Genomic DNA, 23,606 nt, shown 5'->3' on the forward strand with positions numbered 1-23,606 from the left:
CGGGCCGCCCGTCCAGGCTCCCATTGACCGGGAGGTCCCTCGGGCCAGTGTAAACAAGCCCCGTCTTTTCTCCTGCTAATCGGCGCATTGTCAGTCAATTTTGAGGCCCGAGCCTGCCAGACCCAGGTGGAAGGGCAGAGATGCTTTTCTCCCGACCTGCGTTCAGAGTTTCTTTCATAAAACTTACCAAATCGCGGGGAGTTACCCCTGGACTGGCTCCCCTCCCCCCGACTGCTATAGGTTTTGGCCATTTCAAATTCTGGGCTCCTGCTTGTGCGCCCCAAGCACTAAGGGATTAGATCTCCATTTCCTCCTGCTGAATCAGGGCCTGGGAAATCGCTGATTTCAACTAATACTTGTTGAGCAAGTGCATGTATCACAAGACTTTGAATATACCCAGTAAAAGTGGAGTCTGGAAATTTAAAAACAGACTCTCCAGAGAGAGAGAGACCAGGTGTTGGGTGCTGGTTCCCCAGTCCGGGCACATGCAAGAAGCAACCAATGATGCAAAAGTAAGTGGGGCAACATGTCGATTTCTCTCAAATCAAAAAATTAAAGTTAAAAATAAAAAAAGCTTAAAAGAAATCAACCAATGAATGCAAAAGTGGAACAAGTCGATGTTTGTCTCTCTCTTTCTCTAAAAATCAATAAATTTAAAAGAATAAAGAAAGCCTGAGAAACCCTCAAAAGCAAGTGAACCCTAAAGAAACATGACAACTAAATGGACTGTGGCCTCCTGGGCGGGCACAAAAAGGACATTAGGTTAAAAAAACAACAACCACTAAGGAGCTATCAACTGGACTGTAGGACTGTAGCTAATAATGACAATAATAATACTAATGTTGGCTTGTTAATTGTAACATACCATACTAATGTGAGATATAAATAATAGGAGGCCGGGAACATGTATAAAGGGAATCTCTGTACTAACTACTTTTTCTGTAAATCTAAACTTATATTAAAAAATGAGATTTATTAAGAAAAAAACTCTTCTAAAGTAAAAACACCCCGTCTCACAATTCATGGGGGGCGGGGAACGCGCTCTGGCTTGGCGAAGTCTGAGAAACCCGGTGAACGGGAGCCTCTCCCCTTCCCCAGGCCCCGGCCCAGGCCCCGGCGGCAGCCTGTGAACCCGCCTGCCCGCCCCCGTGCCCGGCGAGAGCCCACGGATTCTCCGCGAGGCCCAGCCACTCTCATTCTTTGGCCTGAATGAGGGTCTAAATGTCTTTCCTGAGTCCTGGAGCGGGAGGAATTTCTGCCTCAGGGCCCCCATTTCCCGTCAGGTTGCCCCATCCCCACCCCCATGAGCTTTCGGTGAGGCCCAAGGTCCAAAAAAGTGGATTTGTAAGGGAGGAAATCAGGGCGTGGCCCTCACCCCTCGCTGGCCTCTGGCCGGCCCAGCCCAGCCTTGGCCACATCGCCCCCCTTGGTAACAAGTTGCTGTCAGTCGCCCCTCCACCCCGAATAACTGGGCCACCCTGACATCAAGTTCCTCGCCCTCCTCTTCGGCCACAGAGCCCCACTTCTCCTTGCAGTCAGCTGAGCCCCACCTGCCTCCCCTGCCCAGGGGGTCTTGACCCTGAACGAGTTAGGAACAGGCCGCCCCAACTGCCACTCGGGCATGTCCACTGTGTTGGGGGAAAAGCACCCGAAACGGCAAACGCAGAAAACAGCCAACGGATGGGTCACTCAGCCGAACCCCAGAGCGAGGCCTCGCTCTCGCTCCCTCTCAAAAAAACACACCTAAGAACACGAAGGCCCAAGTTTGCCTCCCTTCCCCCCATTGCAAGCCTTGAGTAAAGTCCATCTTGCCATTTTTAACGAGCGTCAGAATGAGTCAGAATAATTTCTCTTCCACAAGCCACATTGTTTTAATACAAAATTATAAATCCTATCGAACCTAGTGCTTAAAAACTGGAGGCTCGAGCAAGGCAGCCGTGTCATCTTAGCCTAGTCACAGTCCCCCTAACAGAGGCCGGCCAGCGAGTTCTGTAAAGGGGCCTCCGAGCAAATATTTTAGGTTTATAGGCCACAGGGTCACAAATGGCCCAACTCTGCATTTGTCACAAGGGGACAGCCACAGGCGACTTGTACGGCATCCACGTGGCTGTGCGCCAATAAAACTTTATCAACGCTGAAATTTGAATTTCGTGTCATGTTCATGAGTCATGAAAGGTCAGTTATTCTTTGGGGATTTTTCCCCCCCAATCACTTCAAAAGGCAAAATTCTCAGCTGTGTGAAAACAGACCTCAGGCTAAAGGGGCCAGTTTGTCAGCCCATCTCTGCCCGGGGATGGGGAGAGAATGGGCCGGGACCTAAACCACTTAGACCAACTTAGGTTTGTGAGTCCTCCAGGCCAAGGAGACATGCCTGGGGAGCCAGGGGGCGCCGTCTCAAGGGCACTGGATTCAGGCTTCGGTTGGGTTCTGTGGGGGGCCCCCCGTGCAAGTTGGGGAGCAAGGGGGGTGCCATAGACTGGATTCCCTCAAAGAGCAGGAGCGGCCCTAAGACTGGGCCTTTCACGGACACCACGGGGACCTTTTTTTCGCTTGTGCTTCAACAAAATCGTGATGGGGCCTCACTCCTTTGCATGTAACCTCCCCCTGGGTCAGGGTTTTCTTTTTATCTTTTATTATTTTGTTCGCGGCACTCGAAACTGAGGACTGCAGGCTGCGGGGGGCGCAGGTTGGGGGCTCAGGGCATATCGTGATGTGTATTGAATCTTGAGGTGTCAGACACCAGTAAACAGGAGGCTCCGGGGACACCCAGGTGCCCTGGACCAGCTTCCGATCCAGCCTGCAAAGCATCTTTCTCCACTTTTTTTTTCTTTAATCCTTAATCTCACAGGTAGCAGTAAATTTAGATAACAGGGAGGAATTCCCTTAACTTCAGAAACTGGATTATCACCCGCTCGCCCCCGGGGTGTAGATAAAAGTTCTCCAGAAGGATGGGCGTGAATGCTGCGCATAAAAGGATTTCAAAAAAAAAAAAAAACGGGTGGTTTTTTTTTTTTTTTTTAAAAACGCACAAAAATTCCTGTTCTTATTGGTATGGAGACCAGCCCGATAATGCTAAAACCTGGGTGGGGAGGGTGGGGAGTCCGGGCTGATTGGAATGACAACGAGATCTAGTCATTTGCAAATGAAGGCCTTTCAGGTCTGCGGGGAGAATTCTCCTGGAGGCAAAGGTCCTTCTGTCTGTCCTTGCCCCCCCCCCCATGCCAGCAAATCTCCTGTCCTGGGTCTTTGGGGTTTGATTCCTTCCGTCCTGAGCTAAAAATAAAATTTCAAAATTGCTCGTGAAAGAGTAAAGATGTTAACTGGAGACTTAACATTAACCAGTAGTTAACAAATTGACTATAACTCAGTAAAGCTGGGGAAAAGTACCCTGGAAAATGCATTTAAGAAAGATGTTAACTCGTGACCTTAACTCTACGGGTTAAATGACCAAAACAGCAAAGAGCTGACCAAGCTTAGAACTGTGAAATCAAAACAGTGAAAGTGTGAGGAGCACAACATGGTACAATGTTGGGAATCATGGAAGAAATATCATATTGGGTCTTTGGCTTTAAATGTACTTAAAAGTCATCTTTGAATATTGTCTCTGTTTAATGTTCCTTTAATTCGGTTGCCTTAATAAACTTTGTCATCCTTAAAAGGGATGCATCTTTACCGCATGCCAGGCCCAGGGCTGGTTTTGGGGGATGGGAGACACAAGGGAACAAGCGAGACAAGCCTTTGCCCCCCACCCCACCCCAAGCTAAGCACAGGAGACAAATAAAAAACTGACAAATAATTGAGAACCAACCGGTAAGCAACTTATTAGAAAAACAAGGCCGAGCACAGGACGTCTCAGTCAAGAGGCACAGGTGTTGTTGGAGGCAACGTGCTAGCCTGGAGGCCACCTCTCTTATCCATGTTGCTCCCCAAAATGTTCACTATTAACACGTAATCCTAAAGGTATAAAGATGGAAAATGTCGCACAGCAGGAGGTTAATGGGATTATGGCAAAAGCACGCTCTGTGTTGCCACACAACCGCTTTGCTTTTGTCTGTTACTTTATATATTTTCTGAAATTTCATCCAACCACCCGCAGCAACTCCCATGAACTCGAGTCACTGCCATAATGCCTCAGATCTCGAAAATATGCATCAACAGCCCTGCCGGGTAGCTCGGCTGCTACCCCAAGGTTGTGGGTTGGATCCCCGGCCAGGGCCCACACGAGCCCACCAGCGACTGCACAAATGAGTGGAAAACAAGTCGATGTTCCTCTCTCTCTTTCTCTAAAAACTTGTCACCGACGTTGGCAGCTATCTCCTGGGGAAGGAAAAAATTCCCCCCCCCCCCCCCCCCCGCCCATCGAAACCCTGTTTAAGACTCCAAACCCCATGGCCCTGTCACCCCTTGTACCTAATGGAACTAGTAAAGCATCTCGTATCGTATTTGCCCAATAAGTATAATAATATATATGATATAAATAGTAGATATAAATAATAGATATGATATTGAAATGATTGCTCAAGCACAATTTGTTATAGTTCCCCCAGGAGGCGGAGTTACTTTCTTGTGGGTAATTCCCTGCATTTCCCCAGTTCACAATTAGTTCCTTCAGGTGGAATAACAGAATTTGTTTATTTCACAATAAACAGTATAATCTTTTTAACCACTGACCATTGTGGTGTGGGCTTTTTTGGTTGTCCTTAACAATATAATCATTAAAGTGTTTATTTTTATAAGATAGTTTCATTGCTTTTAGGGCGAAGAAGGGAGAGATAGAAACGTCAATGATGAGAGAGAGTCCTAATCATGAAAGTTTAAGCTTTTAAAGCTTTTACTAAAACTTTTTACTTTTTTATTCTTCTAAACTTTTAAAAATGTATAAAGTTTAAAGATTTCGTGAGGCTGTGTCTGACCAAGATGAGCGGTAGTCGAAAGGGGGCAGGGTGGGTCTGGGCGGAGGTGGGGAGGGGAGTGGTCTTGTCCCCGAGTTGGGTGGGGGTGGGGGTGGGGTGGGGGTGGGTTGGATGGGTCCTCCGCTTATTTAGGAGCCCAGAATCCCAGTCCTCCCAGTTCCTGGGAAGAGACGCCACTCTGCTCCTCGCTTGAGGCCTGTGAGTATCACCTGCATTTCCCCCACCCTGCCCCGGCCTCCCTGCACTTCTTCACCCCTTCGATCCCCTGGAGCCCTCCGGGCTTTGAAGGCCCACCAGGGCTCCCCCGCCTTCCAGCACCCCACCCCGTTCCCGCTCCCCTCATCTCGTCCCTTCCTCGCCCAGCCCTGTAAATTGGCCCATGCGCCTCGTGTCTGCCCTGCTCCCTCCTGGGCTCTTGGGCCTGGGACCAATGAGAGTGGGGTGGCTTCTGAGTCCCTGGGTCTCTTGGGAGTGGGGACCCCCTGTTCACTCTGCGTCCTTGGTGCCGTAAGGACAAGGCATTGACTGTAACTCGGACTCCTAAGTCCCTATATAGGGGACACAACAGGCCCAAAATGGGGTCACTTAGGCTAAACCTCGGGCCACGACCCTGAAACGACAACTACTCTAAAGCAGCCTCGCCTGGGTGACGTGGGCCCGTGCACTAAGCTCACTGGAACCCCCTCCTAACTACACCCCGATCCCGGAGGTGGGGGGGTCTCCCGGGTTAAATTCCCTCGTAGCTCGGCCTCTGCCCTGCTTCCCACGCCCGAGGACTCGGCGACGTTCAGCATCCTCGGCAGGCGTCCCCTCCGGCGCTGGCGTCCAGGACTCCTCGACCTGTGCAACTCAAACTGTGGGGGCACTTTCTGATGTGAGAGGAAAGTGCCGCCATTTTTTGAGTTCCACCGATTGAGACGGTGCTGCGGACGGACGACACAAGGCTCCTGGCCCTCGCCGTGTCCCTGGGACGGTCTCCGGGGCAGGCGGGCCTGCCCAGGCCTCCCGGCCAGAGCTCGGGGGCGCTGCTCAGCCGGGGGCACTCAAATGTGGACGCACTCTCCGGGTGCCAGGCGGAAAGTGCTGCGACATTTGAGTGTGGCCGGTGGGCACACCAGGGCCCCCAGGCTGGTGAGGTCAGGGGGCTTTGCAGCCGGAGCCCAAGGAATGGCCTCGAGTGTCTGCTGGTGGGAAGGGGCCTGACAAACCAACCCCGATTCTCCCCTCGTGCAACTATGTAAACTAACACTAGAACTTTTGTAGCTTGGACTATGACCTGCTTTTGTCACCCAGCCCCTCTTGTCCATCCCTCCAGCCTTTTCTAGCTGAGTCTCGATGGGAAACCCGACACGAGTGTCCGCGGCCTCCGGAGACGAGCTCCGAGACCTGGAGCGTGATACTCAAAATGGGGGCACTAACCGTGCTTCGGACTGGAAAGTGCTCCCCTTTTGTGTATCCCTGTCCCAGGAAAGCACCGAGGAGAGGCTGTTTGGAAAAAGGGTTTAAAGAGGGAAATGCCTGCCCGGGCGTGGCTCAGCGGTTGAGCACCGACCTAGGATCCAGGCCATCAGGGTTGATTCCCAGTCGGGGCACATGCCCGGGTCGTGGGCTTGATAAAGGATTCATGATGTTTGTCTCCCTCTCCTTTCCTCTCTGGAATCAAAAGATATATTTAAAAAAAAGGAATGCCTGCCACCTGTCCTGCCCTAAATAATTGCAATTGTTTTCAGCCCCCAGTTTCCTTGGGCCCCCATGAGTGTAATTAATGCATAATCTCGCCTTCACGTTGCAGCTCCTGCGTTCCAGAGCCCGGCATTTTTTAATGTTTACGTACAGCAAATAAAGTTTAAAATTCATGCCATGCATCTGTGTGATAAGACTTTTTTTTTGCCCAGTACAAATGGGATTGTGCAAAGTCTTGTAATTACAATGCGGATGGGAAGGGGAGAGGTGAAGGGTGGGGCCTTTAACCCTCCCTAGTTGCCAAGCCTCTCCCGTAGGACTGGCAAAGGAAGTTCCTTTGGGCCCATAACTAGAATTGGTGCTCAGGTTCCTCCCTGTGGCTTGTGTAGTTCTTGCCCCGCCCCACAACACAGGAGCCGTGAGATACAAGTCAGCTTCCTAAAGCTATGAGGTTTGCAGCTGGAAACGATAGTGAGTGGTTCAGAAAACATGGGACTTGCTGGATTAAACTATCCCGCTGAGCTAGATAAGTGGCACATTCCCGAGTGCCACGTGATGGCCCAGAAGTCTTGCACAGGGATACGGGACTGCATTGAGGTGCTTATCGAGGCAAGTCACGGGCCTTGCATTCGCGCTGCGCGCCTGACCCCTATTAACCAATGTCAGGAACATCAATTAAGCCAAAACACCCGGTGCCTGCTCTGGTGTTTCGAGTTAACCCCCCTCCACCCATTGCTGGACCTACTGCAGGGTGGGGTCTTGGTAAATTAACATTAAATTCCCCTGCTGGTCCTTTGTTGGTGGGTGGATGGGAGGCCCAGGAATTGGGTAATTGAAACCTCGCTCAAGGCTCAGTGGGTGTCTCTGAGCCGGGGCTACTGGGCCTCTCGCTGATGCTGAGACTCCAACCGAGGGGTTTGCACCGCGCCCTGTGAGCTAGACCAGGAAACCTCCCTCCACCGGAAACCACAGGTACCTCCCAACATGCATGCTCGAAGAAAAGTTGCCCACGGGTTTTATTGGGTAACTGCGTCAGGTTTCCTGTTCAGTCAGCTGCCGGGGATGGGCTGTTGGTTCAGAAGCAGCTGTTAAAAGCAGGGGTCGGAGGCCAGGATTTGGAGGGCGAGTTTTAGGAGTTGTCCTAGAGCACGAATGTCCACCGTATATCTGCAGAAGCAGTATCTTCCCCCTTCACACAAGACGGCCCCCAAAGCATTTAGGATGTCGAGCAGGGTCCCTGGTTTCCCGACATCCCAATTTCTCCTGAGGCTGCCAAGTGCCCACAGGGTGGGGGGCAAAATCGCCCTGGGCTGGAAGCCTCTGCCCGGCCCGCAGTTCCCTCCTGGCACCACCATCCCCCAGCCTCGAGCTCCAAGCTCCACGGCACGTAGACAGAAAGGACTTCTGCCTGGGCGCGTCTCGAGGAAACCCGGAGCCTGGTCTTTCTGTGGAGCAGGAGCCGCAGCCAAGCGGTCAGCAGCCGATGTCCAGGTCGGGTTTCGTCCCGCGGAGCGCTGCCAGCTGCCTGTGGGTCATGGTGTTCAGGTTCATTCCAAACAACCTGCGGGCGCACCATGGGAAACATTACTCCAGGCCGCCACTGTGGCATCCAGGTGACAGATCAAACATATCGCGCAGCTTGCCCTGTTGAAGTCGGTTCATTTCCAGCCCTGGCCAGGTCCTCAGCTGCTTAGAGCATCAGGCCGACACCCCAAGGTTGTGGGTTTGATCCCCAGTAGGGCACATACAAGAAGCAGCCAATGGTGCATGAATAAGAGTGACAGCAAATCTCTCATCGGTAAATGAAAGATCCACTTTCCACTGCTTCATTTGAAACCAAATCCCACTGGGAAACAGACTCACTCTAAGCCACACACCATTTTAAGTCCCTCACTGGTGTAACCTCACTTAATTGATAATCTGTTCTCATTTTACAGTCAGGGATGCTGAGGTTGAATCATTTGCATAAATAATCACAAAATTGAAAGTGATGGGGTTTGAGGTCAGGCAGAGTGATTCCACATTCTCACTCCGTTCTAACCTCAGGTGACACGAGGGACTCGATGCTCAGCGAGTTCTCTAGGGTCACGCAGCCAGAAGAGGGTAAAGGCACAAGAGCCGACGGGGAAGGATTTGTCTGCCCAAACTGGGGGTCTCAGCTATAGACCTTTGCTCCCAGCACCAAGGCCGGGGGCCTGCTCCTGCCCAGCCAGGGCCGCGCTCTCACCAGAGGACTCTCAGTGTGCAGCCGGGCTGGCCCAGCCGCTGGCACAGCTGCCTGACGCCCGCGTCCCCCAGGGCGTTGTTGGTCAGGTAGAGCTCCGTCAGGGTCTGGTTGACCCCCAGGGTGGAGGAGAGGTCCTCACATGCTTTGGCTGTGAGGCCGCAGCTGTCCAGCCTGTGGAAGGTAAAGAGTGCTTCAGGCAGCAGGAAGGGCTGCTTCTGGAAAGTCTTAGCTCATGGGGAGCCAGGGTGTAGTTGTCAGGGGACCAGTTTAGAAGAAAACAGGGTAGAACCAAAGCAGTCCAGGTTAAGATGGAGATGCGGGGCATTTAAGAGGCATTCAGGGGCCCCGGCCAGGTAGCTCAGTGGGTTAGAGCGTTGTCCCAGCACGCCAAGGTTTTGAGTTCCATCCCTGGTCAGGGCGCATACAAGAAGCAACCAATGAATGCCTACGTAAGTGGAACAAGAAATCCAAGTTTCTCCCTCCCTCCCTTCTTTCCTCCCTCCCTCCCTTCAAATCAATCAATCAATCAATCAATCAATCAAAAGCAAGGACAAGCAAATGTGGGCACCCAGGGGCCGCCCCCCCGCCAGTCCTGACTCCCGCCGCTCACCACAGCTTCTGGAGCCTGCAGGTGGGGTGTCGCAGGCCCTCGCACAGCAGCCGCATGCCCCGGTCTCCCAAGTCGTTAAAACTCAGGTCCAGCTCCCGGAGGCGGTGGTTCAGCTGGAGCACAGCAGACAGCCCCTCGCAGGCCGCAGAGCTGAGCCGGCAGATGCCGAGCCTGGGGACAGGGTGCAAGGGCACAGCTGACATCCGGGGACACCTCCGGGAAAAGGTCACCTGTCTCTGGCACTGTGCTCAGTGCAAAGAAGGAGACTCCATGTTTGCCCCTGAGAGAGAAACGAGGGGGGAGGAAGAGAGGAGCTGGCAAGCAGGGGGAGAGAAAGGAAAAAAAGTCGGAAGAAAGGAAGGAACACGGGAAGAACGGTATTAAGAATAAAGAGGCCCCGGCCGGGTGGCTCAGTTGGTTAGAGCGTTGTCCCCATACGCCAAGGTTGTGGGTCCGATCCCCAGTCAGGGCACATGCAAGAAGCAACCAATGACGCATAAATATGTGGGACAACGAAGCTCTCATTCTCATCAGTAAATAAATTTAAAACTATGTATTTTTAAGCACCTGTGAGCCAGATCTTACAACAGGGGTTGGACTATGGAGTTGGCACAGCCCCTGCACGTTGGGGGTACCACACTCAGACACACGGTGACAAATCTAGATAAGGGATGCTGAGGCAAAGCATGAGGTCATATGGCATCATAAAACTATTAAGGGGTTGTGGAAAGCGTCCATGGGGAAGAAGCATTTATTCTGAGTCCTAGCAGATAAAACAGATGCTATCAGGGTGAGACAGGACAGCAGAACAGAAAGGAATTCCAAGACGAAAGGGCTGCAGGTGCCAAGGCCCTGGGGCAGGAAGATCTTTGGAAGGAGGCAGGTGGAGCTGGAGGTCAGGAGAGGAGGAGAGGGAGCACGGCGCCAGTGAGCCGACTTAGAAAGGGCAAGGACTGTGCATTCGCACTCCTAGGATGGGGGCAAAGCTGGACTCACCGCAGCGTCTGGAGTCTGCACTGCGGGTGCTTGAGGCCCTCACACAGCAGCAGCACCCCGGGGTCCCCCAGGTCATTCAGGCTTAGGTCCAGCTCCATGAGGCTCTGGTTCACAGTGAGGGTGGAGGCCAGGTCTTCACAGGCTGCAGCAGTGAGGTGACATATCTTTAACCTGTTCAACATATATATATATATATTTTTAAATGGGCAATGGCCTTGAATAGACATTTCTCCAGAGAAGGGACACAAAAAAACACAGATCACACGAAAAGACGCTAAACATCACTAATCGTTAAGGAAATACAAATCAAAGCCACAATGAGATGTCACCTCATATCCAATAGAATGGCTATTATTATTATTATTTTTAGAATGGCTATTATTTAAAAAAATACTAAGTGTCGACAAGGAGGTGGAGAAATCGGAATCTTTGTGCCCCATTGGTGGGAATGTAAAATGGCACAGCCGCTGTGGGAAACAATGTGGCAGTTCCTCTAAAATTAAAAATAAGCGCATGAGCCCTGGCCGGGTGGCTCGGTTGGTTAGAACGTTGTCCTGATGCACCGAGGTTGCAGGTTCGATCCCCAGTCAGGGCACGTACAGGAACCAAGGACCGAATCACAAATAAGTGGAGCAACAAATCGATGCATGTGTGTGCGTGTCTCTCTGTCAAATCGGTTAAAAAAAAACCCAACCCACCATATGATTTACCAATTCCACTTCTGGTTACATACCCAAAAGAATTGGAAGTAGTGGCTGAAATATTTTACACCCGTGTTTGTAAAAGCATTGTTCAAAATAGCCAGAAGATGGGAGCAACCCAAGTGTCCACTGATGGATGAATGAATGGATGGGCAAAATATAATATATATATACAATAGAATGCACAACGTAAGAGTTACCATTCTAACCATTTTCTTTTTCTTAATTTTTTTTGAGAGAGAGAGGAAGGGAGAGGGGGAGGGAGGGAGGGAGAGAGAGAGAGAGAGAGAAACGTCAATGTGAGAGGGAACTGCAGATGGCCTGCCTCCTGCCCGCCCTCTAGGGGGATCGAGCCGCAACCCAAGCTTATGCCTGACCAGGAATTGAATCGGCAGCTCCCTGCTGCACAGGACCGCGGCCGGTAAGCTAAGCCACCCGGCCAGGGCGCGTGTCAGGATCTCCTTTTTCCAGGCCGAGTAATACTCCAGCGCCTGCACACAGCACACTGCGGCATTTCCACCTCGGGGCTGCTGCAGTGGCGCTGCTCTGAGCGCGTTTCTGTCCCTTCATTCAATCTCCGGGGAGGTGCCTCTGGGGACGGCCCCACGCACTCACCACAGGACCTGCAGCCTGCAGAGCGGGCGCCTCAGGCCTTGACACAGCCACCGCAGGCCCGCGTCCTCCAGCGCGTTCCCCGAGAGGTCCAGCTCTGCCAGGTGACGGCTGGCACCCAGCACCGCGGCCAGCTCCTGGCCCGCCCCGGCCTCCAGCTGGCACTTCCTCAGCCTCAAGAGGAGAGAAACAGGGGCGAGGGCCCACCTTGCCTTCCTGCCTCCCCATGGGGCACCCCCCGGCCTGTCTGATTACCCAGCACCAGCCCCGACGTGTCACTAAAGCTGCAGAGATCACTGAGACACCACCGTTCCCGGCCAGGAGCGTCCTGTCACAAGACAGACGGCTGAGCCATGACCGCCCAGTGTAGACGGGCCGTCGAGGCACAGTGACCTGCCAGTTCAGAGTGGGGTCGCTAGAGCTCGGTGACCTGCGTTTGCTTCCACGGCCGCCACCTGCTAACCCTGGGACCTCAAGCAAGTTTTCATGAAGTCTCAGATTTAGGTTTCGTGTGATGTTGTGACTCGGGTTCACTGAGTCTGGAATAAGGGTAGTAAAGCCCTGGCCGGGCAGCTCAGCTGGTTAGAGTCAGCCCCATATGCCGAGGTTGCGGGTTCGATCCCTGGTCAGGGCACATACAAGATTCAACCGGGGGGTGGGGGGGGCAGGTGGAACAGGGTATAGAGGGGATAAATGGCGATTAAAAAAATAAGCAAGAAAAACAACATGCATTTGTAAAAAAAGTAAGAACCAATGAATGCACAAATAGGTGGAGCTACAAAAATTGATGTTTTTCTCTCTCTCTCTCAAATCAATAAAAAATAAAATAAGGGCACCAATAGTGCTGACCTCACAGTGTAGCACCTGGGGACAGTGCTCAGTCAGCTGAGCTGGTGTCTATCAAAACCATCACAGCCGAGGCCGCAGCTGAGGGGTGCAGCGAGGCAAGGCTCCCCTGGGACCCTGAGCCAGCTCTGGGGGGCTAAGCAGGAGCTCGACAGAGGGACAGGATGAGGGTGGCTGCTGTGAGATAACAGAAAATGCGCACGGTGGCCGCTGTCCCGGTTCCTGGCCCAGAGCTCCTGGATCCCTTCTCATTTCCCAAGAGATAAGGGCACCAGGAGCCCCTTTTGTTCTAACATGTGGCCTTTGACCCCCTTCGTCCGAAATCCCTGGGAGTGTCTAGGTGACAGCAGGACCTTTGTTCGATGAGGCGCCTCAGGGTGGGCTCCTGGATGGGGGCTGGTCACCAGGAAGACCAAGCTGTGATTAGGGGGCTGGGAATGGAGCCAATAACCGGCCACGCCGACAGGAGGAAGGCTCCAGAAAATCCCACTCGTGTGGGGCTCGGAGAACTTCTAGGTTGGTGAACACACACCCCAGGAGGCTGATGCACCCCAACTCCACGGGCACAGAGACCCCCGCACCCGGGACCCTCCCCGCCTGGCCCCAGGTATCTGTCCATCGGACCGTTCACCTCTGTCCTGCGTCCGTTTCCTTAAGAAGCGGATGAACGTGTTCTGAGTTCTGTGAGCCGCTCCAGCAAATGAACTGAGCCCAAGGGGAGCGGAGCGGGTCATGGTCATGGTCACCTCCAGTTTATCGCCAGGTGGCCGGAAGCACAGACCACAAATTGAGATTGACATCGGGGTGGGGACAGTCTTGTGGGACCTACAGGGTCTGACACTGTTTCCAGGTAAGGTAGTGTCAGAACTAAGTTAGACGGCAGGGCGCCTGGCTGGTCAGACAGAATTGCTTGGTGGTGGTGGAGGGGGACTGGGGAGACCGCCACACCGTTGGTGACCGAAGTGTCAGAAGGGAGGTGTTCTGTGTGAGCAGTGACGACACACAGGCGGGAAACTGGGTGGCTTTTCTAGCACCGCAGCGTCGCAGGAAAGGGGACCTTAGGACAGGCCTGGGCTCGGGAGCTCTGGGGCTCTGACCAGCCTGGACCCCTGCCTGTGGGTCCCGGGTGGGCAGGTGGCCCCAGGATTCCTCACCAGGCGAAAGTGGCGGGGTCAGAGGAAACCAGAAGGAGGTTCTCGGAAGTGCAGGGAGCCCAGGGCATGGGTCCAAGGGCAGCCCTAATTTCCAGGTCGAGGCTCGGGGATCACCAGCACTGGGGGGGAGATTTCGAGCCCGGGAGAGCTCGTTCCGGGGGTGGGACTCACTGGATCATCTGCAGCCTGCACTTGGGGTGCCGGAGCCCCTCACACAGCAGCTTCATGCCGGGCAGCCCGAGGCCGTTGCTGCTCAGGTCCATCCTGGCCAGGTTCCTGTTGGCCATCAGAGCCGCTGCGAGGTCCTGGCAGGCGGCGCTGGCCACCCGGCACCGCTTCAGCCTGGGGCGGGAGGGAGGAAAGAGCCGGGTCATGTCTCTGTGGCTCCCTAGTGGGCTCTGTCCCTTAGCCTTTCTCTCCCTCCCTCCCTCCCTTTTTTAGGTCTGTTTTCCCCGTTTTCTAAAACCAGAGGAAGGAGATGAGTGGTTGTCAGGGGCTGGGGGGAGGGGTTGGAGCGCGTGGGTAGGGAGCGGCTGGTCTGGTGCAAAGGTCCTGCCGTTAGGTCCCGGTGACGCTTCGCACAATTCTGAGCAGGTCCCAAGGGGCCCTCGGGGCCACGTTTGCAGGCTGGCAGGGCCACGGCGCCTTAAAAGCATAACATGCAACTTGCCGTGTTTAAGTGGACAGGTCAGTGGCACTAAGCACGGTCCCATCGTTCACAACCATCACCACCACCCATCCCCAGAACCCTTACATCGTCCCAAACTGAAACTACCTGTTCAGCAATAGCTCCCCGGGCCCCTGACAGTCCCCATTCCTCTTCCTGTCCTTACGCATTTGCCTCTCCAAGGCACTCCCACTGTGCACGCCTGGCCCCCTTGTTGAAGATCGGCACGGGTTTATTTCTGGGCTCTCTATTCTGTGCCATTGGTCTACATCTTTTTTATGCCACTACCATGTTTTATTGTGTTGTGAGTTTTTTTTTATTTTTAGAGAGATAGGAAGGGAGGAAGAGAGAGAGAAACATCGATTTGTTGGTCCACTTATCTATGCCTTCATTGGTTGATTATTATTATTGGTATAACTTTTTCTAACAATTGATTTTCGAGAGAGAGGGAGAGGGAGGGAGAGAAAGAAAATCAACGTGAGAGAGAAATATCGATCAGTTGCCTCCCACACACACCCCAACTGGGTATCGAACCGGAAACCTGGGCATGTGCCCTGACCAGGAATTAAACTGGTGACCTTTTAGTACCAGTGGGACGATGCTGAACCGACTAAGCCACACTGGCCAGGAGAGATAAGGGACTTTACAAGAAGTAATTCAGTTAAAATGAGGTCATTAGGATGAGACCTAGTCCAATACAGCGAGTGTCTTCATAGGACACAGACACGCAGAGGGAAGACCGTGTGGGAACAGAGGGAAAGACGGCCACCCACACGCCAAGGAGAGAGGCCCCAGGAGGAACCAGCCCTGCCCACACCTCGGTCTTGGACTTCCAGCCTCCAGGAGTGAGAAATCCCTTTCTGTTAAGTCACCCAGGCACTCTGGGGCACTTTGTTATGGCAGCCAGAGCAAAGTACCGCACCAGCCTGCGCTCTGTCTGACTGAGCCCCATGGGGGTGCAGGGCGTGGTGGGACCATCAGGGGCTGCCAGGCCAGCCTAGACTCACCTCAGGTTCTGAAGTTTACAGTTGGGGTGTCTGAGCCCTTGACACAGCAGCTTCACTCCCCGGCTCCCCAGGGCGTTGTGGTGCAGAGCCAGCTCGGTCAGGTTCGGATTGGTGCTCAGAGCAGTGGCAAGCTGTTCACTGTAGGCATCTGGCAGAACGTTCCTCTCGGGTCTGCGTGAAGGAACCACAGGTCAAGTCCAGTTTTTTGTTTGTTTGTTTAATTTTATTTATTGACTTTTAGAGAGAGTGGAAGGGAGGGGGGGAGAGAGAGAGAACTATCGATTTGTTGCTCCACTTATTGATGCATTTATTGGTTGATTCGTGTACATGCTCTGACCAGGGATCCAGCCTGCAACCTTGGCGAGTCAGGACAACGCTCTAACTAACCGAGCTACCTGCCAGGGCCTGTCATCTTCGCTTATTTATTTATTTGTTTATTGAATTATTACTATTTTAATACTAAGCCAAGGATTTCCCCCCCATTGCTTTTCAGAGAGAGTGGGGTGGGGGCGGGGGAGAGAAACATCACTGTGAGAGAGACACATCAATTGGTTGCCTCCTGCACACACCCTGACCGGGGCCGGAGATCAAGCCTGCAACCGAGGTATGTGCCCTTGGCCGGAATCAAACCCGAGACCCTTCAGCCTGAGGGCTGACACTCCAACCACTGAGCCAAACTGGCCAGGGCTGTCATCTTCATTTCAGTTTATCTTCTGAATGACCCTGAGTTCCTTGCCCAAGGTCACGTAGCTGATAAGTAGCAGAGACCAGGCTTGAATCCTTGGACTAGGGATGGGAGGTGAATTTCATCTTAAAGATATATTTTTTTTTTATATTGAGGTAACATTGGTTAATAACATTACAAGTTTCAGGCCTACGGCATTATAACTCGACATCTGCATACTCTATTGCATCGTTGCCACCAAACGTCCGGTCTCCATCCATCACCATATGCTTGTCCCCTTTTACTTACTTCACCCTGCGCCAACCCCCCTCCCCTCTGGGGACCGCCACACTATTGCCTGTTCCTATGAGTTTGTTTTTGTTTCATTTTTGTTCGCTTTTCGTGTTACATTCCACATAGGAGTGAAATTATACGGTTCCTGTTCTTTTCTGTCTGACTTATTTCACTTAGCACAATACCCTCCAGATCCACCCACGTTGTCACCAATGGCAATATTTCATCTTTTCTATGGCTGAGTAGTATTCCATTATATGTACATATACACACACCACCTCTTCTTTATCCACCCATTTATTGATGGACAAGTACCTGGCTGCCATTTCTTGATTGAACACAATCTCCTTGACATGAGCCCAGACTTAGTCCTCGTGAGTGAGAGGGGATGAGTTACGATAACCAGGCATTTCTCTGGGTATTGCCTAATATGCCCTTGGGTGGTGGCAAAATCACCCCCCAGCTGAGGACATGAACTTGGTCAGGAGCGTGAGCGTGAACAGCGAGCCCCGGCCAGGTACTTACGACTGTTCCGGTAGCATCTGGGGCCCCGAAGTCGGCCTCACCCCCTCCTCTTCATCCGCGCTGTAGGCGGCCCCGTACAGGTGCAGCACCTGGACGCTCCTGCAGCTCTTCAGGCAGAAGGAGGTGACCATGTGCTCCATCTTGGTGGCGATGTTGCCGACCACGACCACCTGGAAGTGGCTCAGGGCCTGTTGGATGAACTCCTCCTCTTGGATCTCGTAGAGACAGCTGAGGAACTCCAGGGAGCCCCGCTGCAGGGTGGAGCCCTCGCTCAGAGCTTTGCTTTGGATCCACTCCAACAGCTCCACCTTGATTTGGGGCGAGACCTTCCAGCACAGAGTCTTCTCCAGGTAGCTCCTGGTCTCCTCGTTTAGGAGCCCAAACAGGAAACGGACGGTGAGAGCCAAGAAGCTCCTTTCCGAAAACCCGTACTCGGCCAGCAGCCTGGTCAGGCTCTGGTCTGGGCTGGACCGGCTGTCCCCGCCGTCCAGGATGTAGTACATGGCCGCAAAGAACTCCTGGAAGCTCAGGTGGATGAAGCTGTAGAACTTCTCGCAGTTGATGTCCTTCTGGAAGATGTTCATGTTCAGGAAGGAAGACACGTCCGCCCCATCCAGGCCGTGCCTCCGCAGGTCCTGCTCCTCAAATAGGATCTTCTGGTTCCAGAGGCCGTCAGCGGCCAAGGAGCACAGCCCGGTCTGGTTGGGCTGGCGTTGCAGGGTCGGGGACCCTGGCTTGGGCTGCATCAGGCTCAGGAGGTAGAGCATGTACACGGCGGTCGTGGTCCTGGACGTCTGTCTCAAAAGCCCCCCGCCCTCCAGCTGCTGCTTGAGGCAGGTGCACACCACCCAGCACACCAAGGGGACGAAGCACAGCGTGAAGAGGGGCTCATTGTCTCTCACGAAGTTGAAGACGTGGCCGGCCTGCTCGGCGCTGTGGAAGTACTTGTAGAAGTACTCCTTCCTCTCGGCCTCCGAGAAGCCCAGGATCTCCACGTGCCTGGGGTGCTCGAGCAGGCGGTGGAGCTTCTCCAGAGCCGTGGGCCTGGTGGTGATGAGTAGAGACGCCTCGGGCAGCAGTTTCTTCCGAATCAGGCTGCTCAGGAGAAGCTCCGTGGGCCGTTTCTCCTCCCAGCAGAGGCACCAGGGGCCCTGAGGGTCGTGGAAAGAGGGCTTGAGCTCGTCGAAGCCGTCGATGATGAAGAGGAGGCGCTCGGGGACTCGGAGCAGCTCCCGCAGGGGCGCGCTGGGCTCGGGCCAGCAGCTGGACAGCAGGTCCTGCGCGCTGCGCTCCGGGCCGCCGCGGTTCATCTCCCGGCAGTTGACGTACAGGAGGTAATCAAACCTGTCCTGGAAGAGCCGCCCGTCGGCCCAGTCCAGCATCACCTTGTGGGCCAGCATGGACTTGCCCATGCCCGCGGCGCCCTGCAGGACCACGGTGCGCGGAGGCTCGGGCCGCTCCTCGTCTGGCTCGAAGAGGGTCTCCACCTGGATGAGGCTGGCCTGCTGGCCTGCGCTCCTGGCGTGTCCCCGGCCTGTGTCCAAAAGCTTCTGCTGGGCCCCCATGGGACTGCAGTGCTCCTGGACCAGGAGGAGCCGGGTGTACCGGTGGCTGAAGTTGACGGACTCCCCGAGGCGCGCGTTGCGGTCCTGCATCAGCCGGAACCGCCTGCGGACCGAGTCCCTGTAGGCTTCCCGGGGACCTAGCGGAGAGGAGGGAAGGGCGTGCAGGACAGGTCAGCGGCCGCTCCCGAATTCAGGAGCTAGAGCGCGGCAGGGCCTAGGGCCCGCGTGCCCTGCAGAGTCTTCAGAAGGGCTTTCTGGATGGGGCCCCACGACCTCGGGGCTCCCTTCCCTGTGAGCACCTTCCCTTCTCGTGGGAAGCGGAGGCATTAACGTGGAAAGTGGGGTTTTTGTTTGTTTATTGAAAGAGAGAGAGAGAAACATCCTTTGTTGTTCCACTTATTTGTGCATTCATTGGTTGGTTGTTTTTTAAAATGTATATATATGTTTTTATTGATTTTATTTAATTTTTTTAATATATCTTTATCGACTTCAGAGAGTGGAAAGGAGAGGGAGAGAGAGATAGAAACATCAATGATGAGAGTCATTGATGGGCTGCCTCCTGCAGGCCCCAGACTGGGGATGGAGCCCTGACTCAGAATCGAACCCCGATCACCTGGATCCTAAGTCGAAGCTCTACCGCTGAGCCATGCCCGGCCAGGCTGTTTTTATTGCTTTTAGAGCAAGACAGAGAGACAGGCATCAGGAGAGGAACATCGATGGGCTGCCTCATGCACGCCCCTTACTGGGGGGAGGTCGCAATCTGGGCATGTGCCCTGACCCGGGGTCCCAGCCACACTGGGAGGGCCACTGGGGGAGTCTTGCATGGGCCCTGATGGGGAACCCGACCCGCAGCCTTGGCTATCAGGAGGACACTCTAACCAACTGTGCTCTCCAGCCAGGGCGCCAAGTGCTCTTACACACAGTGCTCTGTCCTTGCTACGCAGCCGGTGGTGGGCCAGGTGCACCCAGTATGGCCATCGCCTGTCGGGCAGGTGTAGGACCGGCAATGAGCCCTAGAGGGATGCGGGAACCTCCACCACCTGCACACTTCAGCCCGCCTGGTACCTAAGCTCCACGTGGCCGCACCGGGGAGCTGGTTGGAAATGCGCGACCTTGAGGCCCATTCCCCACGCACTGGATCAGAAACTATTTCTAGCAAGACCACTGCATGATTTGCGTGCACCTTGAAAGTTTGGGGAAGCAGTGACCCCGAGTTTTCCGTGTCCCCTTGGAAGCAAGGAAGATGCTTCTCGACACTGGAGAACTATCCATTCTAGAAGTCCTCTGCTCGAGCCTCTGGGAAAGCCTGCTCGGTACAGATGTCTGAATGATCTAGGATAGTGGTTCTCTGCGGGCTGACTGTGTGCCCCTCGGGGACATTTAGGAAGACCTGGAGATATTTTTGGTTGTCACAAAAATATGGGGGGTGTTACTGCCATCTAGTGGATAAAAGTCCTGGATTCCGCTCAACATGCTGCAAGGCCCAGGACAGCCCCACCCTCACAACGAAGACTGCTGCCGCCCCGAGAGTCAATAGGGCCAGGTGGAAAAACCCCGACAAAGACAAAAATGTAATCCTTTTGTGTTCGGATGTCACCAGAGGCCCATTGTATCTGCCTAAGGGAAGGTAACAAAGATCTGAGCCCTGGCCGGTTAGCTGTGTTGGTTAGAGCAGCCTCCTGATAGCCAAGATTTGGGGTTCGCTCCCTGGTCATGGGGCGCACACAAGAAGCAACCAATGAATGCATAGACAGGTGGAACAAGAAATCAGTGTTTCTCTCGCTCTCGCTCTCTAAAAAAAAAAAAAAAAATCAATTAAAAACTTTTATTATTATTATTTTAAAATATGTTTTTATTGATTTCAGAGAGAGGAAGGGAGAGGGAGAGAGAGAAACATCAATGATGAGTCATTGATCAGCTGCCTCCTGAACGCCCCTTAGTGGGGATCGAGCCCGCAACCCGGGCATGTGCCCTGACCGGGAATCGAACCCCAATCTCCTGGATCCTAGGTTATTGCTTAACCTCTGAGCCACGCCAGCCTGGCAGAAATTTTTTTAAATACAAAAGTTTAAAATAATGGTGAGAACAAGAATGAAGAGTTACCATATATTGAACAAGTGCTACGTCCAATGCATTTAAATGTCCTTGAAAGAGTCTAGGATCGTGCATTTTGTGGGTGGTGTTGCTGTCTCCCCAAGAGCCCGTATTCCTGTTTCTTTCTTGCTGATAACTGAGTCTATTTAGGTGATGGGTGCCCATCCCTTGCTTCCAGTGAATGTCCCTCAGAAGCCCTGGGGGGTGGCTGCTGGCTCTGCCGGTCCTGAGGCTCTCTGGGCCCTGCCGGCCTGGTCCTGAGGCTCTCTGGGCCCTGCCGGCTTGGTCCTGAGGCTCTCTGGGCCCTGCTGGCCCGGTCCTGAGGCTCTCTGGGCCCTGCCGGCCCCGTCCTGAGACTCTGGGCCCTGCCGGCCTGGTCCTGAGGCTCTCTGGGCCCTGCCAGCCTGGTCCTGAGAATCTCATTCCCTTTTGCCAGTGGCCGGCCTGGAGTTGGTCGTGTGCCCGGTCCTGACCAAGAGTTACACAGGTATAGACACTCGGGGGTTTATTGGAATAATTTTGTTCCTGGGTAAAATGACCTTCTATTCAGGAAGAAAGCCTTTGCCTCCCTTGTCCCTGCTCTGAGTTCTTCTGTATGAGATGGTCTGGTTGCCATCTTGCAACCGTGAGATGACAAGTCGGTAGAACTGAAACACAGGGAGAAGTTGGGGCTCTGATGGTGTCCTAAGCCCAGGCATGAACTCTGCAGCCCCCACCCTAAGACTTCTTGTTACGTGCAAATGTGCAATAAATGCCTGTTTTCCTTTCACCTATTCTCGGTTGGATAGCTGGGTCCATGGTGCTCAGTGCACTCTGACAGGGTCAAGGCTCATGGCTCACCTTTTCTCGGAGTTCTGGGAAAGGCTTCCAGGGAACATGCTGACTGGCTCCCCAGCGAGCACGGGCCACCAGGTGGAGTATCTGGAAGACACATTTGGGGAGATCAGCTGGCACGTATCTGGGTAGCACTCAATAACCTTGGCTACTATGACCTCAAACTGTCTACATGATAGCTCCCTGCCCACCCACACCCCAGAATGTTCAGCCGTCACTTCACGTTCACTATTGTTAAAATATTTGTTCTTCATAACCCACATTTTTCCTTTTAACTGAATTTACTGGGGTGACACTTGTTAAGTTCATAACCCACTTTTCTTCCTGGGTACCCATCATGGTGATTGGCACCTCCATCCATCCCATAACCTCCTCAGGCAAGAAATTCTGAGTCAGCTTGAACTCCTCCCTCCCCTTCAGTTCTCGGCCATGTCTCACCCGTCATCCATCCATCCATCCATCCATCCATCCATCCATCCATCCATCCATCCAACAAATACACACATTTTGGGCACCAGGCATTTTTCTAGGTATTGGATACATAGCAAGACAAAAGGTCTCTGCTCCATGGACCTTACGTCCTCATGGCATGGAGAGTTCAGTGCATAGAAAATAAAACACCAGCTCTGGCCAGTGTGCCTCCGCTGGTAGGGCCTCGCTCCCTGCACCGAGAGGCTGCGGGCTCAATTCCTGCTCACGGCACATACAAGAATCAACCGATGAGTACAGAAATAAGTGGAACCACAAATAGATGTTTCTCTCTCTTCCCCCCGCCCTAAAAATCAGTAAATAAAAATTTAAAAAAAGAAACATGAGTGCTAAGGACACGTGCGAGTGGGGGCCTCTGGGCCAGCCAGGGCGGTTGAGGGTGAGGCCAGGCGGAGCGCGGAGAGGAGGAACTGCGGGAAGGCAGCGCCTCCAAGATCGGATGGGTAAATTCGAATTCTCCAGACCAAGAAGAGAGAGGGAGGGTGTTCCAGGCAGCACCAGGCAGAACAAAGGCCAAGGGGGCAGTGGTGGCCCAGGCCTCCTGAGCTCAGCAAGGAGAAGGGGGCTGGGGGTGCAGCCCGGGGTCCCGTCACCACCACCTTACCGCTCACCAGGGGCTCTCGCTGTCCTCTCTCCCACAGGTCCTTCCTGTGCATCCGATCGAAGACGCTCAGAGCCAGCAGCCAGGCCTCCTGGGCCCCGCAGTGGGCCACCAGCAGCTGGGCCATCTCCAGGGGACCGGCGCTCTCCATCCGTCCCCAGGGGATCCTGCCCCCCAGCATCTCCGTCGTGGCCGTGCCCAGGTATAGCTTGAACTTCTTCAGCTCCATGGCCCCCAGTTCCTCCAGGTAGGCGGACAGGCGACACAGGCAGTCCCTGACCGCGGTGGGGGACATGGGAGCGGCTGACCCCCCGGGGAGAGCAGATGGCGCCTGGAGTGTCTCTACACAGGCCCCTGGCTCATCCTGCGCAGGGTGCGGTGAGGGACAGAAGAGTGCGGCTGTTGAAATAGGACCCCCCCCATTTCCGCCCGCCCGCCTGCTCCCCAACGGTGTCACCGAGCAGAGGAAGTGGGGACCTGTTGCGACACCGCAGGCGTCCCTCTGTGCGTGGGAAAGGCCCCCGCCAGTCACTCTCCTTGCCAGGTGCTGACTGACGGACGGCCGCTGTCCTTGCCTCGCGCGTGTCCGTGGTCCGCGGTGTGGTCAGTGGGTTGAGCATGGTCCTGTGCACAGAAAGGCTCGATTCCCGGGCCTGGCACCTGCCCCGGTTGCGGGTCAGGGCCCCAGTGAGGGTGCGACGGAGGCAACCGACGGACGCTTCTCCCGTCGATGTTTCTCTCCCTCTCCCGCTCCCTTCCTGCCTCTCTCTCCAATCCGTAGAATGACAATTTCCGGGCAAGGGCATGTACCTGGGTTGCAGGCTCGAACTTTATAATCCCCACCGGAGGCCACATGCCCACGAAGACGGTCTCTTCCCGCTCCCCCCCTCCCCCAGGAAACCACCAGTCTACTTTCCCTCTCTATAAACTTGTCCATCCTGGACTTTTCGTGGGAATGGAGTCACAGAGCATGCGCCCTCCTACATCTGCTTATTCGACGTTGTTAAGCCGAGTACTCAAGGTTCATCCACGCTGCGGCCTGCGTGGGAATTCCCTTCTCGTGGCCAGATAATATTCCATCATGTGGCTCGGCGGAGTTTTGAGCAGGGGAGGGAGGGACCCGG

At 54.0% G+C, this 23,606-nt stretch overlaps 1 protein-coding gene across 2 annotated transcripts; it reads right to left on the reverse strand.

The window, feature by feature from the left end:
* Window positions 1-8,069: 8,069 nt before the first annotated feature.
* Window positions 8,070-22,777, reverse strand: NLRP12 (NLR family pyrin domain containing 12). 2 transcript variants are annotated; one of them, XM_016217223.2, is made up of 10 exons: window positions 22,486-22,777; window positions 21,399-21,479; window positions 16,900-18,601; window positions 15,417-15,587; window positions 13,914-14,084; window positions 11,746-11,916; window positions 10,430-10,600; window positions 9,434-9,604; window positions 8,824-8,994; window positions 8,070-8,157 (listed from the first exon to the last, which is right to left on the reverse strand). In XM_016217223.2, the coding sequence occupies exons 1-10, from the start codon at window positions 22,775-22,777 to the stop codon at window positions 8,070-8,072; spliced, it is 3,189 nt and encodes a 1,062-aa protein (XP_016072709.2). The 2 variants fall into 2 exon arrangements, with proteins under 2 accessions (XP_016072709.2, XP_016072710.2); XM_016217224.2 differs by lacking the exon at window positions 9,434-9,604.
* Window positions 22,778-23,606: the final 829 nt, after the last annotated feature.

This window comes from Miniopterus natalensis, chromosome 18, assembly GCF_054644295.1.
Source record: "Miniopterus natalensis isolate mMinNat1 chromosome 18, mMinNat1.hap1, whole genome shotgun sequence".
Classification (NCBI taxonomy): Eukaryota; Metazoa; Chordata; class Mammalia; order Chiroptera; family Miniopteridae; genus Miniopterus; species Miniopterus natalensis.

Excerpts from the sequence above, each read along its gene's own strand:
- NLRP12 (XM_016217223.2), bottom strand. The coding sequence starts at position 22,777 with ATGTCCCCCACCGCGGTCAGGGACTGCCTGTGTCGCCTGTCCGCCTAC. Across the intron at positions 18,602-21,398 it reads TCCCAGAACTCCGAGAAAAG|GTCCCCGGGAAGCCTACAGG; the intron begins GTGAGCCATGAG and ends CCTCTCCGCTAG. Across the intron at positions 8,995-9,433 it reads TGCAGGCTCCAGAAGCTGTG|GCTGGACAGCTGCGGCCTCA; the intron begins GTGAGCGGCGGG and ends TACCTTCCACAG.